Source organism: Salvelinus alpinus, chromosome 36, assembly GCF_045679555.1.
Source record: "Salvelinus alpinus chromosome 36, SLU_Salpinus.1, whole genome shotgun sequence".
NCBI classification, from domain to species: Eukaryota; Metazoa; Chordata; class Actinopteri; order Salmoniformes; family Salmonidae; genus Salvelinus; species Salvelinus alpinus.
The window spans coordinates 9,113,090-9,127,725 of NC_092121.1; the positions used below are offsets into that span (position 1 = coordinate 9,113,090).

The 14,636-nt window shown below is 42.9% G+C and overlaps 1 protein-coding gene across 1 annotated transcript in view; it reads right to left on the reverse strand.

Annotated features, from left to right (window-relative positions):
• Positions 1-14,417, reverse strand: part of LOC139564819 (protein tweety homolog 3-like) — a 60,201-nt gene extending 45,784 nt beyond the window's left edge. Inside the window, exon 1 of the mRNA XM_071384663.1 lies at positions 13,338-14,417. Within this exon, the coding sequence (XP_071240764.1) occupies positions 13,338-13,463 (126 nt within the window). The 5' untranslated portion in view covers positions 13,464-14,417. The remainder of the gene's footprint in view (positions 1-13,337) is intronic.
• Positions 14,418-14,636: the final 219 nt, after the last annotated feature.

Genomic DNA, 14,636 nt, shown 5'->3' on the forward strand with positions numbered 1-14,636 from the left:
GGAAATGAAGGCTCTCGAAGTAAATCCATTAAGACTTCTTAACTTTAATGAGTTTTTAGATGCATTTACTTATCTAGCCCATCTCAGGCAAAAATGCATTCATTCTTGCACAGGAAAAACAAAATAGACTTTATACTGCCAACTGTATGCCAAGTACAGATTGTTTAGAAAACAAATAATTCACAGTCCTTAAATGAAAAAGGATATTCACAGAAGCTGGTAACTATCCGTTTTTATAAACTGGGTGCTTTGAGCCCTGAATGCAGATTGGCTGACAGCTGATTGGCAGGCACTCCGCGTTGTGTCGTGCTTAAGAACAGCCATTAGCCGTGGTATATTGGCCATAAACCACACCCCCCTGTGCCTTGCTGCTTAAATGAACACATTATTTTGGATGGTGTTAAATGAGTGTCGGGTTACTGTTAATTATCTATCCAGCTGCCTAGTCACTTTACCCATACGTATATGTACATATCTACCTCAATTACATCGTACCCCTGCACATTCACCCAGTGTATACAGCCAGGTTTTTCTATAATCTCTCTTTTTACTTTCTCTAAGTTGTTGGCAAGGATACGTATGTAAGCATTTCACTGTTGTTTATGAAGCATGAGACAAATAAAGTTAGATTTGATAATTGTAACCAACTGAGCAGAGCTAGTTAAGAGCTTTATAAAGCATGAATCAACCATTAAGACATGGTGTGGAGTGTGCTATAGTGGCAAATGAATCTCTCTCACATGTTCTCTTTTCCCGGTTCTGAGATGAGGCTAAGGGTCAATGTGGAAACTGCCAACTGGTTTAAAAGTAAGGCAAAAGTGAACGGGAAACGGAAAGCTGCAACTGAGCAGGAATGCAGCGAAAACAAGCCAATCTGGGAGCACGGCCCGTATCAATGAAGATATGACTGCTCCCCTGACTTAGCCTAATGTCGAAAGAATAGCAAGAGCTGGTCTTCTCTATTGGCAGTGTAGCCTTCTCAACTTGGAGTGTAAACTCATATCAGCAAGACAATTTATGTAGGAGGACACTTTATTCACCCACAGGTAGTGTGGATCAAAATGATAGGCTGCAAGGTAGATGTCATATGGTCTGGGATCAGATCTTACGATATAGAGCGTTGATGTGAAAAGGCACCCATCTGCTGAACCTTGGAAGTCTCAGTGTGAACGTGCGTGTGTTTCAGAGAGCGAGAGAGAGATTTATTTTCCCTTTTGTACTTTAACCATGTGTACATCGTTACAACACTGTATATATACATAGTATGACATTTGTAATGTCTTTATTCTTTTGGAACTTCTGTGAGTGTAATGTTTACTGTTCATTTTTATTGTTTATTTCACTTTTGTATATTATCTACTTCACTTGCTTTGGCAATGTTAACATATGTTTCCCATGACAATGAAGCCCCTTGAATATAATTTTTTCTTTTACCTTTATTTAAAGAGGCAAGTCAGTTAAGTACAAGTTCTTATTTCCAATGATGGCCTAGGAACAGTGGGTTAACTGCCTTGTTCAGGGGCAGAACGACAGATTTTTACCTTGTCAGCTCGGGGATTCGATCTGGCAACCTTTCGGTTACTAGTCCAACGCTCTAACCACTAGGCTAGAAAGAAAGAGGTGAAGAAGAGAGAGCGCAAGCAAGCGAACATGAGAGGTGTTTAAGTAATGAAAAGGCATGTCAGTGAGTGAACTATCAAACTGAATAGCTTAAGTGAACCAGCTTAGGCTCAATATGATCAAACAGAAACAGCATAACACCTATTATCAAATGCATCTCACGGCCTGATGACATGTTAAGTATTGTGCTAGAGAAACGGGTCTATTGCTGAGTACTGTAGGTCCAGCACCAGTCCCATACTTCAGCCTGCAGCACACAGGGAGAGGGCAGGCACGTCATATGTAGTTCACACAGGCCTCTCGCTCACGTTTGTATTCCTGTGGGGGAAATACAGGTTGGGAGTTCATTGTAATTACACAGATTTCGATCCAGACAGTTTCTCTTCCCCTAGTAGTCGCATATATTAAACAGGAAAATACCAGCACTCTGGTTCTCCAAACAGATGCATTTTTCAGTAAGATCAGCCTAATGGGCTGCCCCTGGGCTCTTGGTGAATAGAGGCCTCTCCATTGAAGGGCTTTATTGAGATGGTTTCCCCACCCTGGAGAAACAATATCTGAACTCAATTACAGTATCTCACTGAGCTCCATCTCCTGGGCAGCCATCTGTGCAATACACTGTGCAAACATTTTAAAATACTACATATGCTGAAATGCAAGTACGGGAAATTAAATAAATGGAAAATAGGCAATGTCACTGTCTGACTAAGTGAAGCTCAAAGGGGCTGGAGAGGAGCCGTACCATCCTGTGAACAGGATGCTGGCATTGTTTCAACCCCTTCTCATCTTCCCAGCTTCTGATCCAAGACGATGGGAATTCAATGCTGACTAATAATGACCTTCTTCAATTTAAGTCCTTCTCTACCTTTTAGTCATGATTTCTTTCATTTTCACTCCCCATTGTCAAGAAAAGGAAATGGTCCTTGTTTTAAGGTGCGATTCAAATTTCAGGAATGGGAGTTCTGTTTTTCACATACCAGTTGTCAAAAGAGCAAATTGTGGTCCATATGTGTTCCATTAAAGGGCACTTAAGTATGGCTTTGAATAAGACACATTGCCATGAAAGAAAAGCAGACCCAAATCACAAGACAAGAAGGGAAGAGAGGAAGTAACACTTGCTGACTCAACTGTCCACTTTGTCCTTTACAATCAGGTTTCACTTCCAGGTCAAATTCCCCACATTCAAAATGAACTGCTTGATGACCATACGCAGACGGATGCCGTGACAAACAGCCTGTTTCCTGTAACAGCTAGGAGTCTTGTGTCACACCAGGCGAACAAGCTGACATAGCACACAGGCGAACAAACAGATTAGCACGCCGTTGCCCTTTTCCGCTTCCTGTGCATCAAGGCACATCATTAGATGACACTATGTAAAGACAAAGTAAATGGATAAACACAATTTCATTTTTGGCTCATGCAAACACTTCACCACACCAGGGACATAAAAATAGTTTCTCTCGTACATCTATATCTCACTGTGCTATTGGCAGTGTGGATGTCAACATACTTGCCCTAACCAACGTAGCCTTCATTAAAAAATGTATTTATGGCCAAGTATGGTCTAAATCTAAAGGATATATATTTCCCCACTCCTCAGGCTAGCCCGAGCTCTCTCCTGGTTCTCTGACCCAGGTAGGAGGCTGAAACCATGCTGGCCCTGTCTACTCTCCTCACCCCAGTCTGCCCACAGCCAAACAAACCCAGCTCCAGTTCCACTCCCATCCATCACAATGGCAATAGACTTCCTCTCTTCTTCCACCTCGCAAACCTTGGCTCTGGTCCACAACTTGCAAAAGCTGCCTCTTGACAACCCCCCTCCATGCTGCCCTTCTGACGAGAAGGAATTTGTCAGACAGCCAACTTCACTCGTTTCTCACTATTGCCAAAACTCCTTTATAAAGCACCAATGAAGAAAGTGGATGACTGTCTGTCATCATTAAGACATCATTGGATATCAGAATGAAAGGTGTGATTACTGTATGTATGCCTCAGGACAAATGTTGCATCTCCTTTGTGGGCCAAATCAGAGGTTAAGGGGAGAAATGGCGTACTTGGCAACATAGGCCTACTCAATTTGTGGAAACTTGAAGCGGGGGTAAAACAAATCCTAGCTTTTGTCGTACCCTGTCGACAGACTGGCAATTATCTCTCATTTTGAAATCCACTTCAAAAGAGAAATGGGAAAAAGTTCACTGATCAGCGCATCAAGGTCACAGTGGATTTTACTTCAGGGAGGGTTGAGTGAAACCCTCAACTAAATGAGCTGAGAATATCCATTAATTCTGACTCTGAACAAGTGCCATGCTGCAGAGTGCAGGAGGGGTTCTCCCCTCCCCAATCTTCAGCTGTGCAGCTTGCTTGCACTGGGCTGCTGCACTCACTCATCTTCTACGACACACTCATTGGCTTAACCTCTAAATCTATGGTAGTGGAACTTGGTGATGGGCAATAGCCAGGGCAGTTCGTTCCAGCAAATGACCTTAGGGTAAATTCAACCACTTTTTGACAGCATCTTTTGTTTCAAAACAAAACTTTCCATATGTGATTGCCCATGGAAAAAGTGGTCAGAAAGTGACTTTTTGGACCTGAAGGCCAACACATCCAGGAGATCGAGGTACTCAAAGTTCTGCATAGCCCACCATATCATGAGATCCATGTCTTCATCACTGGAATATATAAATAGTTGAGTTTGATATTGTTTAAAAGCTTACAAAACAGGTTTGTCAAACTTTTATAAATTCTAGATTTGTTATTTGTTGTTGAATAAAACGTATAACATTTTTTAAATTACATGAAAGGTTATCTAAAAGTGGATAAACTCAGATTTTTCAAATATTCGTATACGTTTTAGCTTGGACCCTACTTTAGATCCTCTGAGGTTTTAGTGTTGTGCCGGTCATCGGTTGAGACAACATGCTCTTGAATACAGGGCGGGTGTCATTTCAATCGTAGAAATAGAACACATAGAATGGACCTATCCCTTCAGACCACTACAACACCTTTGACATTTTAAGTGAATTGTAATTTTAACTTCTAATTAGTGCCACAAAGATGGCCATCGGTCCACCCACTGTGCAATGTCAACTAAAAGGATCATGCCAATTATAGTATCTATATTTCGAGGATTTCCTCCGGAGGATATAAATATCCATTCAAGTAAACATTCTCTGATGTGTGGACCTCCAATAAGCTATGTGGTAACATTTGAAAGTCGAAAATGTAAATGATATTCCTATTAGTACATTTATCAACTAAAACATTACAACTAAAACATTTGTATCCAACAAAAATCGGAGACATTGTAGATAATCGACTGAATTGTACAAAAAAAGGAGGAAAAATAACACAGTTTAACAACACTGTTTGTAAAACTTAGAAATGATATCTCAACCGTTTATCTTTTCCAGTGATGAAGACATGTCTCATGGTATGGTATGCAAAATAAGTCAACTTTGGCATTCAGGTCCAAAAAGTCACTTTGAGCACTTTCTACAACGGGCAAATATGTATGGAAGGTTGCGATCAAATCAAAAAGGGGCACTGTCAAAAAGTGATTGAATTCAAATGGATTTACCCATTACAGTAGTATGCCTTGTTGCCATTACCTTGCTGCTTGAACCAGACAGAGCTCTGCGGGTGCAGGAATTAGGTAGGATACTGATGGTCATATACTGTATGTTTAAATCGTGTTTACAGTAGTCAGGAATGGCATATGTAGGTATAGATAAGAGTTGGGTTGGAGAGTAGAAGATGGGTAGAATATTTTTAGGTGGCGTCAAGAAAGACTGTGGAGAGAGGGATGTTGGAGGGGGTAAGCCCTTAGTCACCAGGGACGGCAAGAATGTCAGCATCAATAATCTGTCCGACTGTCTACTTATTCCCTGACATACTTGGCCCAAGACAAAAGCTGTCCCATAACCCTGAAAGACCTTTTGAAGACTGAAAGCACATTATAGCCCAGTGAAGAGTGTGCTGGACAGCATAAAGCCAGGCCTGCCCTGCTAACACTGTCTGTAACATCCAGTGGTGTAAAGCACATAAGTAAAAAATACTTTAAAGCACTACTTGAGTTGTTTTTGGGGATATCTGTACTTTACAACACTGAAGAAAAATGTAAATGCAACATGTAAAGCTAATTTCGCAAAAATGTTGTGCACATCCCTATTAGCGAGCATTTCTCCTTTGCCAAGATAATCCATCCACTTGACAGGTGTGGCATATCAATAAGCTGATTAAACAGCAGGATCATTGCACAGGTGCACCTTGTGCGGATGACACTCAACTACTTTTTCCTTATCCCCTTCTGACACCCAGGTGGCAACATGCGTCTCTTCATGCCTGACAGATACCTCAACTTGGATGTCCGTGCACCACCTCAAGCTCAACCTTGACAAGACGGAGCTGCTGTTCCTCCCGGGGAAGGCCTGCCTGCTTCAAGACCTCTCCATTACTGTTGATAACGCCACAGTGTCCCCCTCCCAGAGTGCAAATAACCTTGGTGTGACCCTGGACAACACCCTGTTGTTCTCTGCAAACATCAAACCAGTGACTTGCTCCTGCATGCTCTACAGCATCCATAGAGTACGACCTCATCTTATACAGAACGCTGCAGCCCGCCTGGTTGTCAACCTTGCCAAGTTCTCCCATGTCACCCCGCTCCTCTGCACACTCCACTGGCTTCTAGTCAAAGATCGCATCCACTACAAGACCATGATACTTGCCTAGGGAGCAGCAAGGGGAACTGCCCCTACCTTCCTTCAGGCTATGCTCAAACCCTTACACCCCAACCCGAGCACTCCGTCCTGCCACCTCCGGTCCCGTGGCCCTCCCACACTTACCGGGAGGAAGCTCCCGCTCAGCCCAGTACAAGCAACCCCACCAGAAATGTACTTTCTGAACTTCATTCTGGAGTTTCATTGTGTCTAGACATGAACAGAGGCTCCAAAAACACCCCAAACATCCTTTTATAAACGGAAAAGCTCCCTGTATCATGATGCAGGTCTTTAGATGTTGCACATAAAGTTGTCATGCCAAACGTTATACACAATGTTATAATCCATTTGGTTTTACACGAGCGCTAATTTCGCATATTGGCTTGCATGCATGTACTTCCTTGTTCCTCTCGCCATTGCGGGTGTGTAAGTAGGGGGCGTGCTACCGGAACAGGTACTAGGTAGCTAGCTAGCTAGGTTTTCAGTTAGTCACTCTCAAGATCAGCCAGGAGACGACAAAGGGGACTGAAGTAGTTTTTGTTAGGTAATTTTCTGAATATTGTTGAATGTTTCTTTATAAAAGACTGATTTGGCATTGTTGTCTTATTGCTTATAGGGGGGATTTATGTCACAGGAAACCTCAAGTTTACTGACCACTGCTCCATGTCATCCAGAACCAACCCATTAAGTTGCACCACAAATCAGTGGATTACATTGTACTCTCACAAGCTTTTCGGATTCTAACATGTGTTCGAATTTGCACCTACATCAGTGTTTCCCCAACTCTGGTTCCCGAGTAACCCCCACATCACACATTTTTGTTGTAGCCATGGACAAAAACACCTGACAGGCAACCACTGATGCAGGTAAAATGTGATGGTTTTTCCAATGGACAGGTCATGGATTCTTTAATGGAGAGGTCATGGATTCTATACAGGGCCATGGTCACTGGAGACATTGTCTAGGGAGAAGCTAATCACATTGTCATTGTTTTCATGTCTTTGTAGACTTGATGAAATTTACACAATGTCACTCTTTCCAGTACTGCTTGTTACTGTCATTGTGCATACTTTATAATCTTATTTTCGGGAAAGGTAGACACCAGGCAGACTTAGTGTGTAAATCTTATGCGGAAGTGAGAAAATTGCTAATTGGGGGTTCATTTCTCCTCACACCCAGGTAAAGTATGGTTCTCCCCCCAAAAAACAAACCCTGGGTTGCTCAGAACATTTACGAGCCATCAAAACAGACCTTCCGGGTGGACCTGGTAGAGCTGTGCTGAAAAGACAGGAGGACCAGACAGTGGTGTACAAGGTCCCGCTCTCCAATGTACAACTTCCAACACGACCACCCAAGAACATTGCTAGTGTTCCAAGACCTGACAAGGCCCAGATTGTAGCTGATTCTGACTCCTGCCCCTTACCACAGTCTCTCCAAAAGGACAAAATTAACATTCCCACTCTGGTGCCGACTCAGCCACCCACTCAGCCACCACACATATTGTAATCAAAAAAGGGGAGGTAACAATTGCTTGTACACTTGATGACATTGATATGCATCTTAATAAAAACCTAATTGAAACTTTGTTATTATCGTGTCATTTCATTATTATTCAGGCGATTACTTAGAAATATTAAATCAACAAATTAAGAAATGCCAGGTTGGAGAGGACCTGTCGCATTTTTGCATTGACACAACATTAACAAGTCAAAATAATGATCTATGCCTACCTTGTCTGTTGGCTTTTCTGCATATAACATTTTCTAATACAGATCCTATTTCGACGCACAAAACCATTCAAGCCAAGTCCGATGGGTTTTCTCCCACCTTTCCCGAAATAGTTACATAACGTCACAAACCCTGCTTCTGCTGTCATTCGATGCCAGTGGCATACGTTCGTCAACGAGAGGACGCTGTAATGAGAGAAATAAATGTAGCCTAAGCTTCTGAAAACAGGCCTTTTTACAAGATTCAAATCAAGACAGGAGCGTTTGACTCTTAATAAAGAGATGGAGTCCAGACAGGCTACCTTAGGAAACTTTCTGAATGGACATAAAGGCCTAGATAGAATCAGCATACTCACACACACACACACCTGTTTTACAAACGGTAGGCTACACGGACATTCATAAAAGTGAATTGCAGGCCGACACCATATAGCCTAGGCTACTTTGCGGGGATAGGAGGGCGGCATTTTCTTTGTTGTCGTTCCGCCAAGGGCGGCATATCGGCCAGGACCAGGCCTGACCACCGTTGATTAGTCTATAAATTATGGAAATATTCCCTATCAAATTATACCATGCCAAGTTGGAGAGGATTGGTGCATTCTTTGTCCTTTTGACACAACATTAGGCACATGTTGTAGGGACCAGATGTTGGAGCAGCCTTGAGGGCAGTCAGTAGCAGGATCAAGTGCAAAATAGTGCCCAGTTCTGTAACAGTGAAAGGTAATTCCCGGTGAATGACGAAATGCAATGAAAATGTACATAACCTACAAAAGATATTTACAAAATGAACAGACTCAAAATACAGTTTTGAATATGAATCAAAAACCTAAGCCTCAAAATCAGGCCTACCCTGCCAAACCAACTATAGCAGGTTGGGGTATACCAGACAATGGACAGCCTCCCCACACAGCTCACATAGCAGAGCTACAACATAACTGAAGCTCACAGGTGAAATAGGTACCTTTATACCTATGGCCCCTCCCTATGAACCTTACATGATTTAATATGCCATATTTGGGTTAATGGTAACAGACATCTTCATTATACCTATATCAACATATTCTGTCTAAATAATATGCGGGAATACTTTCCATTAATGAATAAACAATTCACAACAATAGTTCTGCAGGCTAACAGGAGGCAAAACATATTACTTATGGAGCTGGGCTCCCATTATGCAGAGAAAACCGACAAGACATGGAGATCCCAGACACGCATAACTTCAAAACACGGGACACATGACAATATGGAAATAAACAAACTTCTTTCTCGCCAGTGTAGCAAGTGTTCATGGGCACCTGAACATCGCATCCACTGGGAGGATTGCAAAATGGTTAATTACTGCATTTAAATATGAAACTGAAACGAGTCACGATGCCAACTCGACCAAACATTTCCTCGACACATAAATTAGCCTTGCGCACGGTAAATACCTAGACACTGGCAAAAGAGGAAGCAACAGTATATACATTTAGCATAAATTAATTACTAGATATACGTGGAAACATGAACGCCCTAAACAATTAATAAAAGGAAATAAATGATGCTCGTTCGTGACGAGAGCTCCTACGTCAGCTGCGTCACAACACTTGGCCTCAGAGCCAGAACAACCTTGTTGACTGCTGTCAAATAATGAATGAGTCAGACACCTTTTTAAAAAAAAGATTGATTTATATAAATGACTAGCAAGCAATGAAAACATGAATTGTATAAAAGAAAGTCCACACATCAAACATGATTGACTAATGCCATAGCCTACAGCGCTCTACACTCCCGCGCATCTAGCAATTAGCTGCTCCAGCACATAAGGACATTTAGACAGAGGAGGAGATGTATACAGAACACAAATATAAATGCAACATGTAACAATTTCTAAGATTTTACTGAATTAGAGTACATATAAAGAAATCAGTCAATTGAAAAAAATTCATTAGGCACTAATCTATGGATTTCACATGGCTGGGAATACAGAGCTCTATTGGTCACAGATACCTTAAAAAAGGTAGGGGCGTGGATCAGAAAACCAGTCAGTATCTGGTGTGACCACCATTTGCCTCATGCAGCATGACACATCTCCTTTCGCATAAAGTTGACCAGGCTGTTGATTGTGGCCTGTAGAATGCCGTCCCACTCGTTGCTGGATATTGGCGGGAACTGGAACATGACGTCGTACACGTCGATCCAGAGCATTGCAACGGGTGACATGTCTGGTGAGTATGCAGGCCGCAGAAGAACTGGGAACATTTTCAGCTTTCAGGAATTGTGTACAAATCCTTTCGACATGGGGCCGTGCATTATCATGTTGAAACATGATAGTGATGGCGGCAGATGAATGGCACGACAATGGGCCTCAGGATCCCGTCAAGGTGCACCGGTGTAACGATCATGCTGTTTAATCAGCTTCTTGATATGCCACACCTGTCAGGTCGATGGATGATCTTGGCAAAGGAGAAATGCTCACTAACAGGGATGTAACCAAATTTGTGGGCAGAATTTGAGAGAAATAAGCTTTTTGTGCATATGAAAAATGGAACAGGTGCCCCTTATGGGGAAGATAAAAGGCCACTGTAAAATGTGCAGTTTTGTCACACAACACAATGCCACATGTCTCAAGCATTGAGGGAGGATGCAATTGGCATGCTGACTGCAGTAATGTCCACCAGAGCTGTTAGAATTGAATGTGCATTTCTCTACCATAAGCTACCTTCAACATCGTTTTAGAGAATTTGGCCGCACGTCCAACTGGCCTCACAACCGCAGACCACGTGTTACCACGCCAGCCCAGGACCTCCACATCCAGCTTCTTCACCTGCGGGATCATCTGAGACCAGCCACCCAGACAGCTGATGAAACTGATGAGTGTTTCTGTCTTTAATAAAGTCCCTTTGTGGGGAAAAACTCATTCTGATTGGCTGGGCCTGGCACCCCAGTGGGTGGGCATATGCCCTTCCAGGCCCACCCATGGCTGTACCGCTGCCCAGTCATGTGAAATCCATAGATTAGGGCCTAATTAATTTATTTCAATTGAATGATTCCCTTATATGAACTGTAACTCAGTAACATTTTTGAAATTGTTGCGTTTATATTGTTGTTCAGTATAGATTTTCCAAAGCTGGTATAAGCAGGTCCAACTCCACGCAGCAAAGACATTTGTCTTCAGTGGGCATCGCTTGGCATTGCCCACAGGTATACCACCAGTTTCCAGAGGTCCTGAGTCGCATCTCAGCTGCTGGTTGAATATCTGCCTGAGCCCCTGCCTGCTCCGTCTCGCCCTCTCCTTTCTCTGTCATCCTCCATCTGTTGAAGATCGTCTGTGTATGCCGGTTCAAATAAATAAGACTCGCCTGCAAATTCGAACATTTCCTCCCCGTATTTTCTAGTCAGACATGTTGGTTGCATAGTAAAAAACAACAAATAATTGGCTTGCTTGGTAGATTAGCGACCGGCAGCTAGCTAGCAGCTCTGCGTTTACAGTGGACACGTTGTTGTGGACTGGCTAGTGTTTATGAAACACGCCCCCCCCCCCAAACTTATATGCTGGTAGTAGTCACTGAGGTATAGGCAGAAGCGAGAGGAACAAGGAAGTAAACGCATGCACGCCAATATGTGCACGCTAGAAATTATCGCAAATAATTATCGTAAAAAAATATATTATAAAGTTGTGGATAAAGTTCAGTATGACAAAATGTCATGTGTACAACATCTAAAGACCTGCATCAGGATACAGAGATTTGCCGTTTGTAAAAGGACGTATTTGGAGCATCAGTTCATGTTTTCTGGATGCCTTGTAACTCCAGAATAAGGCTCAGGAAGTCAATTGCTGGTGGGATAAGTTTCTCAAAATCAAGTCAAATTTCAAATAAAACTGTCTGGAACCTAAAAATACAGATGAGGGTCCTAAATAGTGAAATTCCCCTTTAAGATGAATGCACTAACTTTAAGTCACTCTGGATAAGAGTGTCTGCTAAGTGACTGAAACGTAAAATCGGGCAGCCAGACGACCTCAGGTCAAAGGTCATACATCAAGGTCTTAATGAACCATTGGTGCCGGGCTCTGTCTCCTGAGGAAATTAGTTACAGTATAAAAGAATGCAGAAAATAATGCAAAATAGACTAATCATCAGCTAACACATGGCACATTACAGACATAACTGAGTCTCATTCACACCAACATGGCCCACAGCTTGCTTTGAAATTTGAGAAATAACTTTGTAGGTCAGGGATAGTACATTAAATTCCTTCAGCATGACTTCATCTGGGGTTATCTTGAGATGTGTAGGCTGGATGAAGTGTTTGGTCAGCAGGCCCACGGCCCAGTATTACGTCTGATAACTGACAGGTTATCTTGGTCCTAGAAGCTGTGAAAGAGCAGCTCTGGCAATCTCCCTTTCCCTTCTCCCTGAGCACTCAACTGACAGTCCCACTCAGTGCCAGAAAATACAGCCCTCTTTTTAGAGCCTGTTGGGACAACTGTCGTCGTGATACCCACCGCAGCTGACAGGGAAGGGGAAGCCATCTGTTAATCTCGTCCTCCTCCATACACTTTGGAAGCAGACAAGCTCATTTTGGAAATCCCCATCTCCTGTGATTAGCTAACTTAAAATGTCAATAGTTTCTGTTTGCTGTTGCACAGGCCAAAGCCATAACGGCCACACCGTAAATGGGCATTATGCTCCCCCTCACACACACTTAATTAGGAGAACCGGAAAACAGGCCTAGATGAATAGCTATGATTATGCTGCAATTTATGACATATGGAATCCCTGTTATGACTCGGTTTAAAGACCACTGTCTTTAATCCATCTCCACCCATCCCTGGAATCCATACATGTCATGTCTTGTCAGAAGGTAACAGTGGCTGTTTCTGCAATGGGAACTCAACATGACAACAGTTTGAGAAATATAGCTTGCAAGAGTAGTTATCAGTCACCCCCCAGTCTCAGTAGGGACTAAGTCTAGGCCTATACACTGTACCACGCCTAAGGAACCACGGTTAATAAGGAGTCTTGAGTACTCTTGCAAAGGCTCTGCGCCAAACAAATTTAATAGGCATTGTCAGTGCACAGGGGTATAACATTGCCTTGGTCTGTGCTGATGCCTGCCCCATTTGTTCAACTCCCCAAAATCCTCAATCAATTGCATCATCCCAGAATATTATCATACAGCAGCAACCCACTGGCAACTCCTTTGTTTACAAACGTATAATGTTTGACAGACATGTAATTGCTTCTGATTCACAAGACACAGTTCAAGTAAGTGTATGTCATAAAGTTACCTGTTGATATGACGAGTCCTCCGGGCGAAAATCACTGCTTGTCTGTTCGAATTGAAGGTTGAAATGAGGGAGTCGGTGTAGCAGGTTGACCCACCACGGCGGTGAGTAGTTGACAACCGCTGCCATGGTATGAGGGCTGTGGACGCTTTAGGGAAACGGTGACTTGTGGTCAGTCAAAAATGAAATAATGGACTGAGCCCGCGTCATAAAGTTCTTGTTAGCAAGCGGTCCAGCAAAACCAAAGAGATCCCTATGTCCGAATGGAGAACGTCAGACCTAATGCATTGTAGTCCAACGTTAAACTGTACCTGAGATATCGGTTGTCACTTCTTTCCTACGGTACTAACAAACGGGCAGCTAACTATATCCATTGTCCTATAACACTCCCATGTTCACTTCTGTCATGTGTAATACTAAACTGTGTCGAAAAAAGCTGAAGGAGGAATAATGGGCTACCCAGTCAACTAACGTTAACTTCACGAACACCCCCACGCAGATGACAGTCCATCCACCTTGTTGTAGTTGCCTGTCCGTCTGGTTAACTACTGTACAGATGACGTAACGTTGGCTAACTGGATAGCTTCCCAACTCAACATGAAAGTAACCTTAGCTAGCTAACCGGCTAACTATTGTTGTTGAACAATTCTACAGAACGCATCCATTCCATTAAAATACTTTCGTAAGAAAAAATGCGTAGCTAAAACATTTGATTGAGTCTCAATAATTCCTTCTGGGTTACAATTTGACTGTCCTTTCCTCGTTATCAGTCATAGCCAGTTGATTGTTACTGGTGTTCCAATTTATCAAGTTAGCAGCAGGCTAGTTTGCTTGCTAACTAGCTTAGCGGATATATCCGTGCTCCGTCCGTGGTTGCTCCAGTACCATTTGCGCCCTTTGTCTTTTCTTCAATTTTTCTTAATGCTTTGATGACTACCAAGTCTTTTACTGTATTGCTAAGTTGTTTAAAGTCAACTATTCCTGTTCATTCACTAAAGATGAACAACAATCCGGTGAACTGTTCACGGGACTACGACGCTGCAACCTCCACACCATCCGATGCAGATTGCAGTCCCGCTCGCACCCACAACAACCCCACTCCTCACGCAGCGCCGCTGTCTCGTGAAAATAATTTGTGTGTAGTGGCCTCTGGTGGCGAGATGGTGAAGCTGCACACACCCAGGCATATTTTGAGTAAGAGCGAGTTGTCGAGTCGACCTGCTGAGTAAAGGGATAAATGAACAAACTATTGGGCTCTATCCAGGAAATCCGTATGACACACACTGCACAATAACAACACTT